This window comes from Lates calcarifer, linkage group LG13 (assembly GCF_001640805.2).
Source record: "Lates calcarifer isolate ASB-BC8 linkage group LG13, TLL_Latcal_v3, whole genome shotgun sequence".
Classification (NCBI taxonomy): domain Eukaryota; kingdom Metazoa; phylum Chordata; class Actinopteri; family Centropomidae; genus Lates; species Lates calcarifer.
Genome location: NC_066845.1, coordinates 898240 through 919341, shown reverse-complemented (window position 1 = coordinate 919341; position 21102 = coordinate 898240). Strand labels below are relative to the sequence as shown.

Below are 21102 nucleotides of genomic sequence, written 5' to 3'. Positions count from 1 at the left end.
GCCTTTTGCTGGCGCATCACGACATTACTTGACTCATTACTGTCACCAGCTGTCGAGTCAGTGGGATAACACTGCACTGATAAAATGCCAGCAGGAATGTGTATCTCATTGCTTGCTTGAAATATACACTTACCTGGCCTCTCAATTATGTATATCAGTACAATCTAATGCAATCCAGCGCAACTGCCCAGCCACATACTCTACCTTTAAGAAGCATAAAAAGGCCAGGTTTGCCAAAAGTTTCCTGGAGGTGTTAACTCAGCTGTGTTTATTACTGAGGTCGTACTCAGTGGTGGTGTTTGCACTGGAATGCAGTTATATTGAAATATGTTTCTAATATTCATCCCCACTCGTGTCTGTAAATGGGGTGGGCAAAAAACATTAGAAACACTTCTCAGTGTAATGCAATTCAGTTCAACAACACTGAACTGCAGCCATAATAGTAAACATATGGTTAAATTAATATCTCCCTGACAGTGTCAGCCAAAACTGAACATTGTCTGCTTTTTGTAGAATTAATAGCACTGAATAAGTTTTACAGGTGTTCCTAATAATGTGAGCACTGAGTGTGTCCTTGTGTTCTCATGACTGGAGCATGATTTAGAAACAGAAAAGGGGCACAAACTTTACTCTGCACCTTTAAATGACTCATTGTTATTTTTATATTTACACTTATCTTAATTACGTCCATTTGGACGTCGGAATATTGGAAAAGATAACACACTTTTCATCTCATCTCGATACAGCTTCACTGGAAGTATATAAGCAATAATATTAAATTATTTCCCAACCGTATATACATTATTCCCGGGATATTGTCTTTGTGATTTGACGTCTGCTTATCTTAGAGCCACAGTCATATTGAAATTGCTGTTGGTTGCTAAGCTTCCTCCACCATCAACATCCGTATAAGCTGAGTGCATTCAGGGCTGTGTGTGCTTTAAAATGAAATGAAAGTTGTGATTCAGCTCTTATGGATGTTGTTGGTGGTGAAATACTCTAATATTCTTTTTTGAATCCCAGTTGATTCCAACAACAAAGGATGACACGGCCGGCGCGGTGTGCGCCGCCTTGACTCTCCACTCCAGCTCACTATAACAAGCTTCACAGCAGCCTGCACTTTGACCTTCATTTCTCTGCTTCCTCCACTCATAAGAAGGAAAACCACTCACATGAAATGATTAGGAAACACAGAGGTCTCCGGTCTGCTGACAAAGTCACCTCAATAGTTGCCTCTGTGCGTGTATCTTTTAATTTTCCAGTGCAGCATTAATGCAAAGGTAATTACGCGTGAGAAAAACAAGCAAACAGTATTTGAGGAAAGGTTATGGTTGGAAACTAAACCGCCATAATTAAGTCATTAATCTGGCCCGACGTAACACGTTTCTCCCATAATGCTCTGGTTAGGTGTTATTTGTGCTCGCCTGCTGCTTTGGTAAGCTCTGATTTGGATGATGTACAGTGCTCTTTGTGTGTGTGTGTGTGTGTGTGTGTGTGCATCATTGTGAGGGATTATTCTAATGGCACACGAGTACTTTTGACCATAACTCATCAGCTTTGATGGTATTTTTATGTCTCTGACAAAGACAGGAGATTAATGGGTAGGCTTGACATTTGTGGTTTATGTGCATTTTGTTTTTTTTCATTTCTATCATTTGGGTTGTTGGAAAGTGAACATACATCATTATTAAAACACTCTGGTGACGGCCTGTATTTATGACTCTCGCTTGTATGTCCCTGCTTTGCAGGCGTTTGGCATCAGCAATTAAGCGGGGCCAGAGCTACTTCCACCTCCTGCAGAAAGAGGAACAGGAGGAGCAGGAAGAGGAGGCGAGGCGGCAGATGAGGAGGGAGGAGCAGCTAAGAACAGAGCCACGACCTCCTAGTTTCTCCTCTGACTCAGACAGTGATGCAGAAGGGTGAGGCAACAACTCACATCTGCTCACTTTCATTTCATCTCGCAGTGTCTCCTTCAGCTTGGTTACAAAATGTGTGTCTTATATGATGTATACTGTAACTAGGATCCTCACTGCAAACACTGTTGCACTTCGCTAGTAACTCTTTTTAAACTTTTCACACTTTATGTACTTTACTTAATACTTTTTTCCTTGATATTGCTAAAGAAAGTTTAGATTCTTGCACTCTGTCAGCACTAAGCAACCTCGTGGCCTAGATGTGAAGGTGCTGACTATGAACTGTAATGTCCCTGGCTTGTGTCTAGTCATTTCCTGTCATCTCTCTGCTGTTAGCTAGTAACAACATTAAATACCCTGGAAAGATTTAAAAAGCTGTTTTAGTCATAGATCTACGTCAGTAAACTTAGTGCTGACAGTTGTACAGTGGAAAATCAAACTTTGTGCTACTGCTTCGTTAGTTCACTCTGTATTGTACCTACTGCATGTCTGTCCTGAGAGAGGGATTCTTCTTCTAGGTATAGATAGTGTTATATGTTGTACAGATTATTGTTAAGATTATATACACTCTTAAACTTTTGTTTGTTTGTTGTTTTTTTTTATTTTACATGTTAATACATTCCAGAAATCTCTCTAATATTTAATCACAGTAGCCTACAATGTATAAATGAAAATGGTGAAGATTAGATGGTAAAAATATGGACAACTATTTCAAGCTTTGTATATCAGCATTCATAAAAAGAGTATTTTGAACCTTAGTCAAACCTGCATGTAGTCTAATATAGTTATGCCCACTAATGCCTATAAATCACTACTAATGGCGACAGTCACACCATCCTTATCTTTATATGCATTCAGGTGGCCTCTGCCAGCAGGAACCAGCTGGTCAGGTGGGATTGAAGCAAGACCACGCAGGAGGAAGAGCCAGTCAGCACGACCTTTCACCCCTATCCATCACTCTCTGACCTCTTCTCTGCTGAATGAAGCACCGAGGTAAGGGTACAGTGTAGCAGAACATGGGGGCTTTTGAATGAGCCTTCATGTTGAAGTGTTATAAGGTACTGAAGGTGAGAGGCTTTCTAAGAGCTGAGCTCTGTTTGTGGTTGATCGCACTGTTAAAAAATGTTATGCCGTATACTTTAGGTTGCACAGACCCCAGAGAGGCCGAACCTGCTCTTGGACATGCATTCACATACCACAGCACATCTCAGTGATTTGTCTTGCTGTGCTGGCCTAAGATGGTGCGTGCATTCCATATTTCGCTCAGCAATTCTCCTCCATACAAAAACATTGTTCTACCAAATGATATTCCGTGTCAACAGATGGAGATGGAGTCGTGCAAAACCCACTCCGCGCTCTCCACCCGAGCAGCTAGGAAGCACAGGCGTGCTTGTTACTTTCAGTAACAAAGACGTGAGAAACACAGCTGCCTTGCTTTGTCCTTCAGCCTGTCAGATTTAGCTTATAACCTTCAAACACAGTGCTTATACAATGTTGTGTTGCTCTTCACCATATGCAATGTATCAGTAGAGTTGTTGTACTGTAGATGCAGCTGTACGCTGTGTTCCCTCTGCAAAAAGTTTTATGCAGGAAGGTCTTCAAGGTAGCCAGATAGGAAAGCTCAAGACCTTGACCTCCAGAATGAATAGCTTGTAGAGTCAGAATATAAAATGAAGACAAAGTTAGACATCAGAGCTAAGAGGGTAGTACCTCTTGTTTTAATCATTTAGTGTAGCTGGGTGTAACATCTGAATATTTGCTCCTGTTATCCTGATCAAACTATTCACTCCTTGTTTAAATGATGGCATATGTATTTTAGATTTGATTTTTAAAGAATCCCCACACCGTGTATCACAGTAACAGAAAGAGGTGATATGTTTGAAAAGCATTTGATTTTAAGGAATCACTGCACTTATTCCACCCTTTCCTGTCAGTCAGTGTTCATCTGTTTGATTCATGTCAAACAGATGTGTTACTACACCTCAGCAAACATCAAACAAAACAAACAAACAAACAAACAAACTGGCAGATTGCTGAATATTTAATGTGAAACATCTGAGAGTGACAGATACTCCTGATGCTTTCATTTTGTATTTCTTTCATACATAGGCTCCTTTGATGCTGCGTGAACTGGAGCTAACCTTTCTGAAAAATGAGTCAGAAAAAGTTTTCTCTGACAAATCTGCCTTGTTAGAAACTCAGGTGGTGGCTGACAATAAACACACTCAAAACCGAGGTTCACAAAAGCAACATTTAGGGTTTTTCTGCTCTGTGAGTGTTATGCAGTGCTTTGATCTTGTATAGAGCATTAGATTGCAGTGCTGCCTACAATCCACATGACTAGCTTTTCAACAAAAGTGCATATCACACATTATGTCGATGACGAGTGTAAAAATGATTAAATAGCAGGAGCAGGAACAATTTTTTTTTTTTTTTCACACTTCGCGGCCTCACACTTCTCTCACTCTATGAGATGCCTGTTGTATAGTCTGTCGTCCGCCCGTGCCCTGTACCTAAGCTTGTACATGTATATGTATGAAGAGTAAATGCAGAGGTTCACAGCAGGTGCTCTCAACTTCTTGGCAGCAATAGTTTAGAAAACAGTCTCACCACAAAGTCCATTTAGTAGCTTTTTTGCAAAAAAAGTGCAATACACAAACGTCTTATACCATGTACGGATAATATAAAGAAACAAATAACTATAAACAATAAAATTCTAGTAAAATTCACTCATAAGAATATCTTTCCTTTAGATATTCATGTCTAGAAACAATTCCAACCCTTAATGAGAACATTGTTATGTTTGTAAAGGTAGAATGAATGGTTGAGCTGTCCTTTCAGATTGCATTAGAGTTTACAGGTGTACCATAATAATGTGAGTACTACGTGTGTGTCCTCATGAATGTGCTAGTAGAGCATGATATACAAGCAAAATAGGGGCCTATTCTTCACATAAATGGTCAAATTTCAAGTCAACAAAAAGGAAGAAAGAAGCAAAGCCCAAGCATGAGTCTGTACTATATGATCCAACAAGCACTTAAATTGAATGTATTAATAATTTATATACTATTTACAAATGCTAAATAGGAAAGTGGGGACTCTGGTTTTCCCTCATCCTCACAGACACAGGAATCCTCCATGCGTTACATTTGTCTGGTCACTGTTCCCTAGCGACAAATTCTCACTCTACAGCCTGTGTTTATTATACATCAACTCCAACTCAACATGCATTTCCTCTGACACTATGTTATTGCCACTAGTACTAGAGCACAGCCTTGTTTTCTGGCAAGACCTATGGAAAATAACAACCCTGTTGGAAGGCTGTTACCTGACATCTGACAGATCCTAATCTTGCAGACTATCCGCCTGGCAGACAAATGGCCTCGTCGATAATGAAAAGAGCTTGGAGCGACCTGGGGCAGCAACATTTGTGCGCAGGAGGGAGCAGGGCAGGAAAAGGAGGCGGAATTCATATTGTGTTTGAGGTGTTAGGAGAGATCATGGGAATGGATGTGGTCATAAAGCCTCGAAGCGTGAAAGTGCCGGGGTGACGGACGGCATCGCTTGACTGCAGGTGACAGTCTTACAAAGCTTTTAGAGAGACGGCTGGTTTTGCATTTGTTCCTGCCATGACATCTCTTGTGTTGGAGAGTTGGGCCTCTTGCGTCATTGTTTTCATTCATTAATTTTACCAGTCAGTAGGGGTCTTTACTGGAAATGGAGGACGTTGGGTATAATGGTTTTGCAGTGGATATCTTCTGCTTCTGTCACTTTTCTTCTACTGAAGTTAGCATGCTAATCAGCTAGCCCTAGCCCATCCTGTCTAGTAATACCACTTTGTGATAGTAAGTCACCGTAGCATCCAGTCTGCCCTCAGTCCATCATAAGAGGATGAAGAAGGAGTGCTGCCCAGAGAACATATTCTAACCTCTTGTCTTGTAAACACAATGATTGCTGAAGGTCTTGGCTATGTAGTATATCGAAGTCTAACATCCAACAGTAAAACAACTCAAAGACCTGATTAAAACCACAAGTAATAAAGAAGAATCAAGTCATTGTTATAGTCTGTAATTTTAACAAAAATATTAGTTTCATATAGAACAATAATATAAGTAATAAGCCACTAAGAGCCCAGGACTTTGACCATCATCTCTGTCAACAGTCATTCAGGAAAGAATTACATTTACATAGATCCAATCTTTCACCACTTATTATGGAAGAACTAATTGCTGTATCCCACTATCAACAGATCAGTAGTCCTGTTCCTTATGAGCTTAGCTTTCATGCTTGGTTTTATCCCCTCATTGTGCGTTCATATGAGGTTCGTGTTTGCAGTAAATTTGGAAGTACACCGCTCTCCTGAAGTGATCAAATAAGCTGTGACTAAACTAAATGGTTTCTTATGTTATTTCTTGGTTATGATTATTTTGTAAATAATTCATATTCTCCCATTTTTAAGTGAACTTTTCCAGCAACCTAAATTCTTCTTTATTTTCACATAGTCCCATTTATTCTGAAAAATATTCAACATATTTGATGTTAAGAAAGGATTTTTTGAGAGGTCGGAATTTAAATGTAACGATAAAAATGTGCTTTTTGTTGTGGAAATTACCACTAGGATGGCCTTTTTTTTGGCTCGGTTTATTTTATGAAGCCATAATTATCAATATAAAAGAATATCAGTGGACTCTTACAGGCAAACAAATGTCAAATAAATGTTAAAGTTCATGTCTTTGTGTGCTGTTGCAGGGAGGTCATCTACCGCCAGCTCTGCTGTCTGAATTGGCTGCTGGAGGCCTTGACCCTGGATTGCTCTGGCAGAGTCGGGCCCCTCACTGCTTGCTGGGACCCCAAGTAAGTTATTCTGGTGTAAAAGGTTATTACCTCCCACACACACAAGTAACCAGTGTTCAGTTAGGGCAAATACATGAATAAGATGTTGAATTTTAAAGCAGCTTAGATTTCTGTATAGAAATACACCTAATGAGTTGCTTGGAATTTAACTCGAGTCGATGCAGATAGAAAATGTTCTCAGTCTCTGTTTTTGAATATTCTATGGGTTTGTGTTAAAACCTGACCTGTTTATGAATGACAGGAAAATTGAGCATTCACAGTGAGCAATGAGGGTCAAAAGCACATGGAGCGTTATGACAGTGACTGTCTTCATACTCTTCTCATACAAAGCACCACAGATAATACATGAACTGTCATTTACCATTAAAGAGTGATTCCACAGCTCGGAGTCACAGTCAGTCCAGAGGTTAAAACACAGCAGAATGAGTGACATATCCATCAGCGACCGGTTCATTACGGTCCTGACCTCTGCACGCTGACCGATGGAGAACTTCTGTCAAATCCACACAGTTTTTAAGCGAGCCACCTGAGGAGACACTGTATCTGTGCTGTAGAGGCCCGGTGATGAAGGGCCGGTAGTGATGAGGAGCTGCAGGCGCCAGCTGACAGTGCTGGATGAAATATAAAGTCCAAAGCTCCAGAGGGGGTCCAGGCTTAGCGAGGAGATTGCATTCTTCCATCTTTGCCCCCCCACCCTCAGGTTCCAGCTCCCGTGATATTGACCCACCACAGGGAGTCGAGAGAGAGGAAATGGAGAGAAAGTGCACAAGTAGCAGCTGTGTGGTGTCTATACAGATATGTTGAACCCAGAGAACTGCTGTTAGATTGCATCTGTAGTCTACTTTAATTCCTCAAAGGGCAGTTCTTTCCAAGGTTCCCTCTTTACATCTCTTTATTTTTTTCTTGCCTTAATATTAATCTATGATGACTTCATGATCTCTCTCACACACTCATTCTGTCAAGTTCCTTTGTCTGTTGCTTTTAATGGTAAAAAGACTGACACGGACTATAATGATTTTAATGCTGCAGCTTCTTCAAATGTCAGAGGAGACCTGGACTGGGAGAACAGATGAATTCATAAAGTTTAAAGGCAACTGTGCCACATTCAGTCACAATGGCTCCTTATAGAATGTAGTACAGGCATATTATTGCACACCACTGTAAGCCTTGAATAATTGATAGAAAAATGAAAAAGAAAAGAACGGAAGGAAAGGGAAGAAAAGAGCTACAAAAAGATTTTTTTTGTGCCCAAACGTCATCATGTTACAGCCTCCAGGGCCTTCACTCAGCTTCAAATCCAATTTCCCAGAAAGTCTTAAGCTTTATGGGCCAAATGATCCAGCTGAGGTATTACTGTACAGGAAGACAAGGAGAGGATGAAATGAAACATTATCACAAGGTTACGCCACTGCTGGGGCTGTCCGCCGGGCGGGCAGCTCTGATGTTGGGCATCAATCTAAAACACTGTACAGTTTTTTACGATAAGATGAATTATGATTTTGATAATGGCCGGAGCGACTCACGAGCTGCCTCCGCCAGGAAGGCCGGTTCTCGACTAGCGGCGAGTCGCAGAAGGTCACCGGAGGGAGTGATCAGTGTATCACAACGGCGGCTATTATTTTCCATTCGCAGAGACCCTGGCCGAGGCAGGACCGCAATAAAGACGCTGAAAAAAGAGAGAGCCATTGAGAACAAATGGGAGCAGTTTGTTTCCGCCAAGGTATTCTATACTCTTATTTACTCTGTTTATTTATTATTTATTTTTATTTTTTTGTGCTGTTGTTTTTCATATTTTGGGCTTAGACCTTTAGTTCCAATTAAAGGATAATTCATTTTTTCCCTTATTGTCTAAAAATACCATGAGAATTCCAAAACCAGTAATGAATTGGTCCTATTAACACATAATATCTGTCTATCCAAAGCCTGACACATCTTCCTCTTCTTTGCCATAGAACTCCATTGTTGTCCACAAACTATTAAAACACATCACTGAGCCACACTGTTCTACTGGGTGGCGTATTCCCTCACTGCCATTAACGCAGGCACTGTAGTTTATTTTAGTCAATCCCATGCAGACTGTCCTGCTGTTGTAAATACTCACCAGAGCACCAAATGTGTGCTAATCTGCCGCTGAAAATAGTCCCCAGCAAGTGGGCTATTTACTCAGTTTGGGGAAGGCCCTTTCCTGTTTCAGTGTGCCAATTCCCACTGCTTGACTGACCTGCACAGAGCCCTGACATCAGCCCCATCCAGCTGATGGGTATGAACCGGAACGCCGACTGTGAGCCAAGCCTTATCGTCCAGCATCAGTGCTGGACCTCACTAATGCTCTAGTGGCTGAATGGCCGCAAAAAATGTGTTCCAAAATTGTGTGGAACACCTACCCAGAAAAGTGGAGGCTGTTATCGCGGCAGATTAATACCCATGGTTATGGAATGAAATATTCAACAATCACCTATGGGTGTAAGGTTCAGGTGTCCTCATATTTTTTAATTATCTCTGACTTCCCCTGAGTCGCCTGACTTCTGGGCAAACTCAGACCTCCTGCTGAGATCAGAGAACTTATCTTTCAAAGTCCCCTCCATGCCACACTCTGCAGAGAGAGAGAAATCCTGAGCCGTGACAGCGACACGCACAGGTGCACACACACAAACACACGTGATAAAAAAAAAAAGGGAAAAGTCAGGTTCATTTGCTCACTCATGCTTGAGCACTTAATAATCTCTAAACCTTAGATCTTGATGCTCAGGCACAGACAAAAACAGACAAACATGCATGCTTACACCCACAGACTGACTCAATAAGCAAATAATAAGTATCTTCATACACACACACACACACACACACCACCAACATTTATTCCTTAGGGGATGGCAGTGTGTGGCAGTAGAGGACATTTGGAGAGCTGTTGCCACTGTTGCTGAAGTGTTGTGCTTCCTTCCACCCTGATAATTAGGCTGATGGGAACATCACACACACTTAAGGCTTGGGTCTTTTCTGACAGACAGGCGGGAGAGAGGGAAGGGCATAGGGGAGAGAGGGGGAGGGAAGGGAGGGAGAGACGTGTCTGGCTCCTCTCTGTTGCTCATATGTCGTCCTCAGCTGAGAGACAGGGCTACCTATCGCTGTGTGCCAAGCTGCTGTGTGTCAGCTTGTCTGTGTGTGTGTATGTTTGCATATTTCTGCAGTTATGAGGATCAAATGATCAAAAGACTTTACTCGGGTTTTAAGGAAAATTGATTCTTATTTAAAAATGGCTGTTACAGCAACATTTCACCGCTTCTGGGCTTTAGGTTGAATGTTTCTTGCCTTCTCTTATGAATAACTGGACAAACACAGATGGTTAGACATCACACTCAGATATTTTTAGCACTGTGACAATGGAACTTGATACAAGAACAAAAGTTTTTGGTTTAATCTGAACCATTGCTAGTGAATGCCAGATTTTGGTCCCTCAGAACTAACACAAAGAGCAGTTACACATGAAGAAGACACGATTATAGATGATGACATTCTCTGTTCACAGCAGCCTCAATGTGCAGAAATATGATACAGTTATTATGAGATGTCTTGTTTTGAAGAAGGGGGTGTGGTAGCAATCATTGACACGTCTGAGGAGCCAGCTATGCTGTGATTATCTTGGACTGAAAGCAGCAAGTTTATAATGATTCTCAGTTGGGGAGGTTGGGGGGGGGGTCGATGGGCAACCTGGGCAACGTAGGAAATGACTTACCTAAGTAGAGGATGCATTTTGAGGTGAAGTGGAACACTTCAAATAGATCAAAGAATACATTTCACACCACAAACTGATGATTGTGTAACATAATAAGAGTTCTTAAGGATGGATTTCCCTTTGAAGGCTAATTTGAAGATTGAAATTAAGATCAGGGTAGGATTTAAGAAGTAACTCCCGAATAGCAACTGCATAGTAAATCTTTAATGGAAGAAAAGCTTTGTTGTACTGACCTCTATGGGTTGAAAGTCTGTTGTGACCAAACAATGATTTGTCACTCCTATGTATTTGTGTGTGTGTGTGTGGATATGTGTGCACCTCTGTGTTCTGGTCGTTTACTAAACACATACCTCACTTCTATGAAAATTGACACATACGTACGTGTTTACCATGTTTCAAGCCAAAGTGTTTTTCCCCCCATCCTTGTCCTTTCCAAAAGCCTCGTCGAACTCATCCAAGACGCCCTCGCAGCTCTTCTGCTCGGCTCCACGTCCGTAGGAAGTCTTCTGTCATGACTGTGGCCTCCCTTTCTGCCCTCACCTTCACCACTGTGGGCAGCAGTCTGTCCTCTCTGGTCCCAGGCCCTGAGGAGGACACAGAGTACCCAGGAGCAGCAGAGGAGACAGACCGGCCTCCCTCAGAATGTAAGTTGTCAGATTTGGATGTTTTAGCTGGTCAAGCACTTTTTGCATGCAGACATACTGGGAAATAACTCAATTGTTAAACATTTATGGGTGGAGTCAAAAGCCCCATAAGAGGTGAATATTTTGGCCCCCAGCCTTTTCCCTTCTGACTGACTCAGCTCACCATCCAAGCTCATAGCAACAGTACAAGCAGGCTAAAATAGTAACATAATTGTGAATATTAGTCTCTGAGCCAAGGGCAAGAAAAATGTAATTTCAGGTTGCGATACTGCTGACGAATGTTAGCAGTATTAGTCTGTCTGTGAGACACATTTAAATACTTAAATAGGTCCAAATGGGGTCTTTTAGTCTGTATGGAATTCAGAGCTTTTTCCTGTGGTGTTTGCGACTTTAATGAAAGTTCTGAATCCACAGTTTGTGACCTTTTAAAATGCTTCAATGCTTTGGCCTTGGTAGTTGTGTTTTGGTCCAAACCAGATTCAATCTACACCCAATCTTGACAAGATAAGATAAGATAAGATAATCCTTAGTCCCATAGTGGGGACAAAAAAGCACTCTGCCCCGTGTGAGGCTCGAACTCACGACCTTCAGATTATGAGACTGACGCGCTGCCTACTGCGCCAACGAGGCCTGTTACACATTGTTTGAAAGCTCTATGTCAGTGCTTTAGGATAATATCACTGCAAATAGCTGGTTCAGGTTCAGGCTTGTGGCTATGGCCCCAACGTGTTTTCCACACAAATGACAGAGCTACAAAATTGCCAAGGCAAAAAACCTACATTTTTACCATGTTTGTGCATCTGTAACTTTTATTCAATATCTTGTCGTCACTTTGATGTTTTGGATGTGACATATAAAGAGGTTAGGAACAGTAACCTTCTTATTTTGGGTACATTATTTCTGGGCTTCTGCACAAAAGGTCAAGGGGTGTGTTGAGCAGGTAAAAGTACTATAACCTAAGCAGTTACTTCAATTTTTGTTACTTTTGTAATCTACCTTTTCCATGTTCTTAGCCTGACATTGAAATGCAGAAAACACAAAACCATAAACTGCTGTTATGGTCACTCAGCGACGGTGTTTTCAGACTCAACCCTAAACCCGATTTAAAACCTAAACTGGAACCTAAAAGAAAAAAAGAATCAGCCGAAGCAATTTCTCCTCACAAAAAACACTCGCTGTGAGGGTGCAGTCTCTCAACATTGTTTCACAGAAAACTCAGCTCTGTTGTCATAGAAACAGCTTTCTGACATGAACTAATAATCACAAAGTGTTAAAAAGTCACTTTATTCTCGTGGGTAGAGATAGACACAGCTTCATAGAAAAAAGAAAAACAAAAACATGATTGTATCTGAATTCCCTGCTCAACCTCGCGAGCACACACAAACACACACTTACCCACCACCTGCTGAGTCAGAGATGAAAACCAAATTAAGAGTTGGGTCTGTTTGATGCACCGCTCAGCTGGGTGGTCAGAGCCTCTCTGCCAGGGTTCAGCCCTCCTGTGCCCTGCGCTGGTTCCCAGAGTGCACTGCTTCAGGCTTCAGAGCGGAGTATAATTAGTCATCTGATCTCCCCACCTCCCCCACCTCCTGTAGATTACAGGTTTCATATCATTACCTCCTGATGAAAGACTGTTCAGCTAGCAGTCACTGCCTGAGTCATTGTTAGGTTGTTGTTTGGTATTTTTCCTCTCCATTACTCTCTCTTTTTCACATGTTTTTCCCTCTTTCGCTCGCCCCCTCCCTTCCTTCTTCCTGTGCTCCCGCTCTAATCATAATCATAAAAGGAGTCCAGAAATCAAAGGATTAATTCAGCGTCATTGGTTTAAAGCAATTAACTGCTCTTGCAGCTAATCCCCAGAGTTACGTCTCAAATCCAGAAATTGGCCACTGGAGATGTGCAGCTCTGCCCACACTACATTGTTTTGCTTGGTAAATGAAGTTGAAAGAGGAGTTCTTTACTTTGAGAAAAAAATAAGTCGTTTTTCCAACTCTTTGATGAAAAAAGGAATTGTAAAACTTTGAATAATTAGGAGGTTTATCTTTTCATTTCAATGTCTCCCCAAGTAGTTTTTTTAGCAGATAGTTAATCCGCCGCATTCATTTGGGATAATTAAAATAAGAACTCTATTTATTCAATCTAAAGCCAGCCAATTTGCAAAAGTTATTGGCTATTACAGTTTTGGCTGCAGGTTTTTATAGCTAGTCCTCGTGAGAAATCATGCTATACATTTTAATAAGCGCCTCATCTCCCACGATTTGCCACACTGTGATTAATTTTGTCACAGCTCATAGAGAAGTTGAATCATTTAGGCTGGTATTTAACATTTTAATGAATGCTTTATACTCTGGGGAAGCTTCATGAAGATTTATTGTGTCATCACTGTGTGACATCTATGTATAAACTGCTAGCTGCTGCTTCAGTGGGAGTACATGCTAGGATCAACTTTCCTCTATTTTTCATGGAGTAGTAACAACATGTGAGCACTAGGGGGAGCTACGAGATTACATATGGAAACAGCACAGACAGTGAGAGATTTTGACCTCATATTGTACCTTTCTTACTATGTGGAAGTACATGTATCTCTGCAATACTTGCTAATTTATCTTCTTTGTACAATTGGGCCTACTTATATTTCTATTCCTTTTACTTCTACAAATCCTACACATTCTCCTCTTCCATAACTTCTTCTAAGTCAGAAGAAAATCAACATAATTTTGTGTGACTTCCTTAATCATCTTGTCAGCCCTCAGATTTATCTCCAGACCCCCATGCACATGAAACAGATCATGATATCTATCAGGCAGTCTTTTTGAGATATACAGGGGCATACTCAATGTGCTTAAGATGAAAATGAAAAGAAAGAAAAAGAGAAAATGATAATAACAGTTCACAACCAGCACACGGGAAGGTGCATAAATTATTCAGTTACAAAAGATGTAATACTCATTATTGAGATGTAACAGAAAAAGTTTGAAGAATATTTTAAGGCTGTTTGTAAAAGGCGTGAGGATTTGAGCAGAACTGAAATTGTCAGCGAACCAAATAAGAACATAAAAATCTATGAGCTGAACTGTTACACACTGACAAATACATCATATTGATTTTCATAAGGAAGCAGGGCGGACTAGTTTTCAGAGTGTGGGAATGATTGCCTTTCAACTACAGTATGAAGGGTGTGTGTGGAATACGTTCAAAAGGATTATTCGTGAATGATAATGTATAATTTTATAAGTTTGACTTGATGTCACTCCTGCTCCAGTTACCCTGCCTTCCTTCAACTCCACATCCCATGATAAATAATATCCTGAGACTCTGCAAACCACTCATGACAAAAAGGCAAAAAAAAATTATAGCTAGAGAAAGAGGTGAAAGAGAACAGATAAAAGGAATGAAGTGTTGTTGTTTTTTTTTTTATTTCTAGGTCTTCGAACACTGCCACACGTTCACCAGAGATTCAAGAAAGAGTGCCAAAGTCCCCAGAGCTGCAGTGTGGCAGGCAGGTAAGTTCTGCTCAACATTTTACTGTCCCTTTAACTCATGACTTGTGTTTCAGCAGGCTGAGCCTGAGCAGTAACACTGTAAAAACATAAAGATTACAGCACAGTGTCATTACCAGCTTACTGCAATAAATCCTTAAATTCTACCCCTGACTGCTGTTGTCCCTCAGGGCCTGTGCTCCCATCATGATTGCAGTAACTGGAACAGTAGCAAAAGCTTTATTTCCTAGATCAACAGCAAATAATCATAAAGAGGACAAAGGTCCATGTCATGGCCAGGACAACATTGTGTGTCCCTGGTCAATGATTGTGTTAAAGGAGCAGGGAGGGGAAAGCTGCAGTGGCAGCTCAACCTGTACTCTTCTCACTCGCTCTGTGGTGACAACCTTTCAATTTGTGTTTCTATTTTTAGTCCCCTCCATCTTCACTCCTCCTCTGGCCTATTCACGGCTTTAACGTCAGTGATTTGAGAAGACTATGACAAGAATTTGTTGTAAAGCGTCAGTGGAATTGTGTTGTGGATGAGGGGTAAAGGGGCATGTTGTAAAATAAGATGAGATAGACTTTATTTATCCCACTTGTGGGAAATTCACTCATTAGAGCAGCGAGGACAGAAACAAGAGTGAAGAATTTCATTGGTGCTGTCTATTACCTGATATTTACCTTGGCTGTAAAAGGTGTGATCACATGATAACCACCAGTCAATGACTGATTACATGTATCAGATTACTGTTTTTTCTTAACCAGTTGTGCTTTCAGTCATTATGAGTTTGTGTCACGAGGGTCTACATTTGATTTCAAATAACTTTGAATAGTTACATAAATTACACCTGTATTTTTCCATTTCCGTTATATTTCACTCCATTTTCTTCATGCAGCCAAATGCATGTAAACACAGCAAACAAATACACAAATGTACATGAAATGTAACAACAAATCTAACAAATAGCTCTCACTAATTGATCCACAGATGTATATTCTGGGGCACACATTCACAAAAGACATTTCAAAAGAAAAGTTAGATCTTTAGAGCACACGTGAAAGTGTTTTGCCTGATAACTGCTACATTTTCAAACAGAAAACCAGTAACTAATTGCACCATTAGGACTGGTCTTACTTAATCCTACCCCTGAAGAGCAACAGACATGGGCCCTGTTTCACAGAACCATCTGACTATAGCCCATTGACTTACAAGATCTCAGTTTTAATAGGCATGACACCTTTACCCTGTTTGACCTATCCCTGTTTTAACAGTCTCTTCAATAAACAAGTCTTACTTGTTATAAGCACCCTCTGTTCCAGTTTGACAGCTTGAGTCTAAAACACATCCTTCCGTCCTCAGAGGACAGACGACAAACCTTGCTCCAAGTCCAAGAGAAGTTTTCAACCCCAAAGGTGCATGTTAAAATAACGTACCTGTATTATATTCTGTTGATATCAGTTTTTGAATGTGTGCAGGTTACAAAGCCATACATTCAAAAGTACTTCAAGTATTATAAATAGGTTTACATGATTTGACATGATTTACACTTACATTCCTCATAATATAAGTACTTGTTTTGGCTCTGTACACTAGCACACAGGATTGTCTATCAGGTTAAAGGTTAATTTGCTGACTCTTACCCATTTCAGTGCTCATATCTATACTGGATGAACAGTGTTGGATCAAGTTATCCTAAACATGCAGACAAAGCAACCGAGGAGATTTGGGGCCAACAGTTGAATGTAACTGAGCAGTTCATTAGAATGAACTTTTTTATGTGACTTTTGTGACTGTGAACTTTAGCAAGTTTTTGAACTTTTCAAAAGCAGAGAGAAAGACATGCTTGATATAATCACAACAACAGATCTAACAGTAAATATGGTTTGTCATTGTGTCAGCTGTCCTGCGAAGCCCCCATCAACCATCAGCCATCTAATCAACACTAAGGCCTCCATGCTGCAGGAGCTGAGAGTTGCCTTCGATGAGAGGGCTGAGGACATGGCTCAGAGCTACATTGATGTCCTGGAGCAAAAAGCCAGGTCTGACCACCATCCAGTCCCAAAAAGACTATTTTTACTGGGGTTTTTTTTTCTTCCAGAATTTCTAATTTCATCATTCGTTCATTCATTATCACAGCTGATTGTGCTTAAATTCACACTGAGTCATTCAAAAGTCTGTTGCATGTTTTAAATAGAGAGGGTTAACATCCTGAACATCCATCAGACTGAACTGCTAATTATCTAACAACCCTGTTTGCTCTGTTGTATCAGTCTGTGTGCTTAATACTCTTTTGAATACTAGTTAAATACAGGCAGTGTACCAATACAATGTAAACATGTGCTGACTATGATCCCTTACACGTTCTTCTACTTCCTTCTTTTCATTCACTTTTCTTCTCCCATCCAGGGAGAGGTTAAACAGCGGTCTCCAGAGGTATCGCACTCTGTGTCACATGACCAAATCCCACCACCCTCCTCATCATGTGACCTACAAGTCCCAAGAGACAGAGGCTCCATACAGCAACAATAAGTGGTATGCAGCCTGGTGAAGACATTATCTTGTGTGGAATGTGGAGTCAGGGAGGTTGAGAGGGTTTATTGGGGCAGCGCTGAGGTCAGATTTGTGTTTGCACACATCTGTGAATGTGTACGTACATGTGGTGAGCATATGTATCTTTCATATATACCATATTCTCATGTGTTGTAGCATGATGTTGTCAATAGAAGTGATCCCTTTTCTGGTTTGTTCTGTCATCCCTATGAGGCTGTCCACTCTGCTGAGCAGCCTGCCTGTGGAGGTGTGTAAGGAGCGAGCGGTGAGCCGGGTGCTGCAGAAACTGAGTGGTTTTGCAGAGCAGCAGACAATCAGGGTTCGACCTCAGCTCTTCCTGAAGGTCCTGGGGGGTCTCGAGCCGTGGGAGCTCTGTCTGCCTGAGCTGTGTGTGGCCGTCCAGGTATGCAAAAAAAATCCTCACACCACATCTCACAAAGTTACTGGAAGCTAGCACACGTCATCAAGGAATGAGAAATGTATAGAAATAAATAGCATCAAAATAAGAAATAAAAACACAGATACATTACAGTCTGGAATCACAAAATCAACCAACAGTTTGACCATCATCATGTGTTTGGGGACAGATCACATTGCGCAGTTTACTGCATTACTGATTTGTTAATGAGGTTGATTTCCGAGATTGTTGTTAAAGTAGGCTTTTGCATTTGGCACAAGTTCAACACTCTGAGATGAGGCAACTGTACAAAATGTGTGATGCCAAATTCTCTAATTCAGTTTTATAACTGATTAAAGATTTATGTTTGTTCCCATCATAAATATGTTGTTATCATGCATTTCCACATGGTCCATATACAAATAAAAGATTAGACTGTGGGATTTTCTGGAACTCCTCTGTTCTTTCCCCAAACTTAACCCAGACAATAAACTCCTGGTCACTCCTTCTAAACCTTCAATTAGGGATGAGTCTCGCTCCAAAACTAACAGACTCCGGAACCTTTTGAACACGCCCCTACCGGTCAGAAACAAGGGGCAATACATTCTTCCCAGACTCGAAAGCAGATAACTGGAGGGGTAATGACAGAGAGCCAACTGATAAATAACACTTGGGGACAGTAAAGATGGCTCTGTGATTTAAGGGGTCAGTGGGGAGTGATGGCCAGTGGCAGTTCTCTCTCTGTGTTCCTTATCAAGACAGTATGTGGCAGGGACTCTCTCTGAAGCTCAGCACTGAATCAGACCACAGACGACTTGTTTTGGTTTCCATTTCTGGATCAGCAGGAGGACTCTAAGGCGGACTGGGGTGGGGGATGTCTAGAATTGTTGTCTAGAAAGTGTGTGAGTGTGTTTAGGAGAAAGTTCAGTCAGGGTTTGTGGCTCCAAAGTTAATTCACAAACAAACATAGAGATGTTCCTCAATTTCATTTACAATACAAATTTTATCTAGTATCTCTTACATCAGTGGCTCTGTGATCATCAGTTGTCAGGTTTCTGGAGTATATTTGTGTTTCATTTCTCACTTTTGACCGTATAAACTATCAGTATACATCTCAGTCTGTGTCTCTCTCCATCTCTATTTAAATTATCCCTCCTCCCTCTCTCTTCTCCTGTTAGATTGCCATGGAGCATGTGGTCCAGATGCCCAGGGAGCAGTACAATGTTTGGCTGTGTTCAAGGGTCACTCTGCCCCCACAGTACCACAGTACCACAGTACCAGGTGAAACACACTCAGAAAGTCCTGAAAGGAAGGCCACAGGCTGGGACAAATAGATATACACACACACACACACACACACACACACCACACACACACACACAGACATGCACAAAGGTTTTAAATTAATTTGAGCTTGAAATAGCCTGTAAAGTAACTTGACAAAAATGATGGGTGTGGAAGAAATTATGGTTTTTATTCCAATTTCAAAGGTCCAAGACTTTTCATCCTTATAATCACATGGTTGACACACGTGTACAAGTAGGGACAAACACAGAGATAGAGACAAAACAATAAGCAGGAAATAGGAAGTAAGACCAGTGCATACCTTTCACTTCTTCCTTTTATCAAGAGAACCTGCAAAGAGCTACCAAATGCCTTCCTGGTTGCCAGCTTATCTTTTTCTAGCACATTTTCCTGTAAGTCTCCAGTGTTAACTCACAATCTTACATGTTAAAATTTGATATTTCTGCTGTGCTATTTGTTATTATTTTATTAGTCTGGTCTGTTATGGCAGCCTTTGCTAATCTTTGTATTCTAAAGGAAAAAATCACAGTACATGTTGCCAAATGTGAGAGTTCACTGTAGGCTCACCCCTTCCTGTTTTCAAGGAAAGACCTACTTGACTCAGTGTTTAGACCAGCAAATTCAATGGAAAAGCTCTCCTTTTTTTTTTTTTTTTTTTTACAAAAGTACAGGCCTTGATAATGCACAGAGATGATATAAACAGTGGGATGATGGATAAACACTCAGGGACACGGACACTCAGTTGTGCCGTTGAACCCAGCTAAACACTCACAGTGACCTTTAACCCCGCTCCGCCTTCTGATGGGGTTGTGAATAAAAGCGGCTTACCCATGATTCCCTGCCTGCCAGATAAGAATAATGAACTCCAGTTCACTATTTATTGCCTCCGTCAGCATTTCAGAGGAACTGAAAGTGAATGTGTCTAAAATCACATCTTGTGACTGCAAATGTATGAGACGAAATGCTTGATATAGTAAAACAGTAAAGGAGTTTGTCAAATATAATACACAACATTCCTAACTAAAAGAAATGCACCTTTTGTTGTTTTAACTCCTGTTTTTGAAAAATACTTCGAGACCTACTTATCCATTCATGATAAGATATACTTTACTTTTACTTTACTTTTTTTTCCATGCGAGACAGGGCAGGGCAAATCTGCTTTAGCCTGTGTGTGAGCTTGTGTGTGCAGTGGTGGTGGGGTGGGACTGAGGGGGTGGGGGGCAGAGAGCTAGCACACATTTCAGGAATGCCACACAGTCTGGGAGCTGAGCTCAACCCACCCACACACCCCTCTTCACTTTAGCCCTGGGCAGGGGGATGGTGGGGTGCAGGGCGGCAGAGGCAAACATGAGGGGGGGACAAGCATTCTTTCATTTGAACTTCTCACTCAGGTTTTAAAGCTCATGCCTCAGGGCACAAAGTCTAGACCAAATAAAGCATAAGATAACAAATACAAGTGCTAATAATGAATATAGCTGCAAGTCAGTGGATTTAAACTGTGTGATTATGCACATAAGTAAAATATAAAATAGGATTTGAGGCTGGAAAAGAGTCTTAGTTGCAGTGAGCATGAACAAGCTGCCTTAAGTAGAAACACAGACTAAAATGAAAATGTTTCTTTTCCAAAAGACAGATGTTTAATGAACGCAGCTGATTCATGTCTAAATTACAAAGGAGTTGTAATTACAAGTTACTGGCCAAAAAGTTAAGGTTGCATATTATAGTCTCACAGTTTGACTAGCTGGGATGTTTTTTGCCTCAAAATATAGATTTAAAACTTAATCTAATACAGCTGATTGCTTGAACATTAAAGGAGCTCTCCTACCAATTTTAGGTAGGATAATCAGGTCATTCACATGATTGTTTAACCAGGCTTTATACTCCAATCAACAGTTGGAAAAACAGTGAATGCCTAATGAAAGATACCATAAAGTTTCATTATGGGAGATACAGGACATAACTCATACTCACAACTTAAGTTTAAGATATACTGAATTCTGCTGCTTTGATTTTGACCACTCTTATATTGTTTATTTGTTTCCCACAAGCCTCAAACTTTATCTAAGTACAACATTAAGTCACTAAATGTTCCTTTTAAGTAATAAAAAATGATTCCTCTGTTTCTGCATGAGCGTCTTTGTCTTCAACAATATGCTGATTTCATGTGGTGAGGTCCAAACCGCTGTGACTGATGAAAGATGTAAGCAATAACTGGGGAGACAC

General features: G+C 40.9%; 1 protein-coding gene and 1 non-coding gene across 2 annotated transcripts in view; one reads left to right on the top strand and one right to left on the bottom strand.

The window, feature by feature from the left end:
* Positions 1 to 21102, top strand: part of LOC108901589 (coiled-coil domain-containing protein 60) — a 29612-nt gene extending 8510 nt beyond the window's left edge. The window contains exons 4-13 of the mRNA XM_018703166.2: positions 1749 to 1919; positions 2772 to 2906; positions 6663 to 6767; positions 8400 to 8487; positions 10940 to 11144; positions 14569 to 14647; positions 16526 to 16666; positions 17034 to 17159; positions 17391 to 17580; positions 18753 to 21102. Of these exons, the coding sequence (XP_018558682.1) occupies positions 1749 to 1919; positions 2772 to 2906; positions 6663 to 6767; positions 8400 to 8487; positions 10940 to 11144; positions 14569 to 14647; positions 16526 to 16666; positions 17034 to 17159; positions 17391 to 17580; positions 18753 to 18908 (1396 nt within the window). The 3' untranslated portion in view covers positions 18909 to 21102. The remainder of the gene's footprint in view (positions 1 to 1748; positions 1920 to 2771; positions 2907 to 6662; positions 6768 to 8399; positions 8488 to 10939; positions 11145 to 14568; positions 14648 to 16525; positions 16667 to 17033; positions 17160 to 17390; positions 17581 to 18752) is intronic.
* trnam-cau (transfer RNA methionine (anticodon CAU)) lies at positions 11702 to 11774 on the bottom strand. The gene has a single exon. It is a non-coding gene; the product is annotated as a tRNA-Met (tRNA).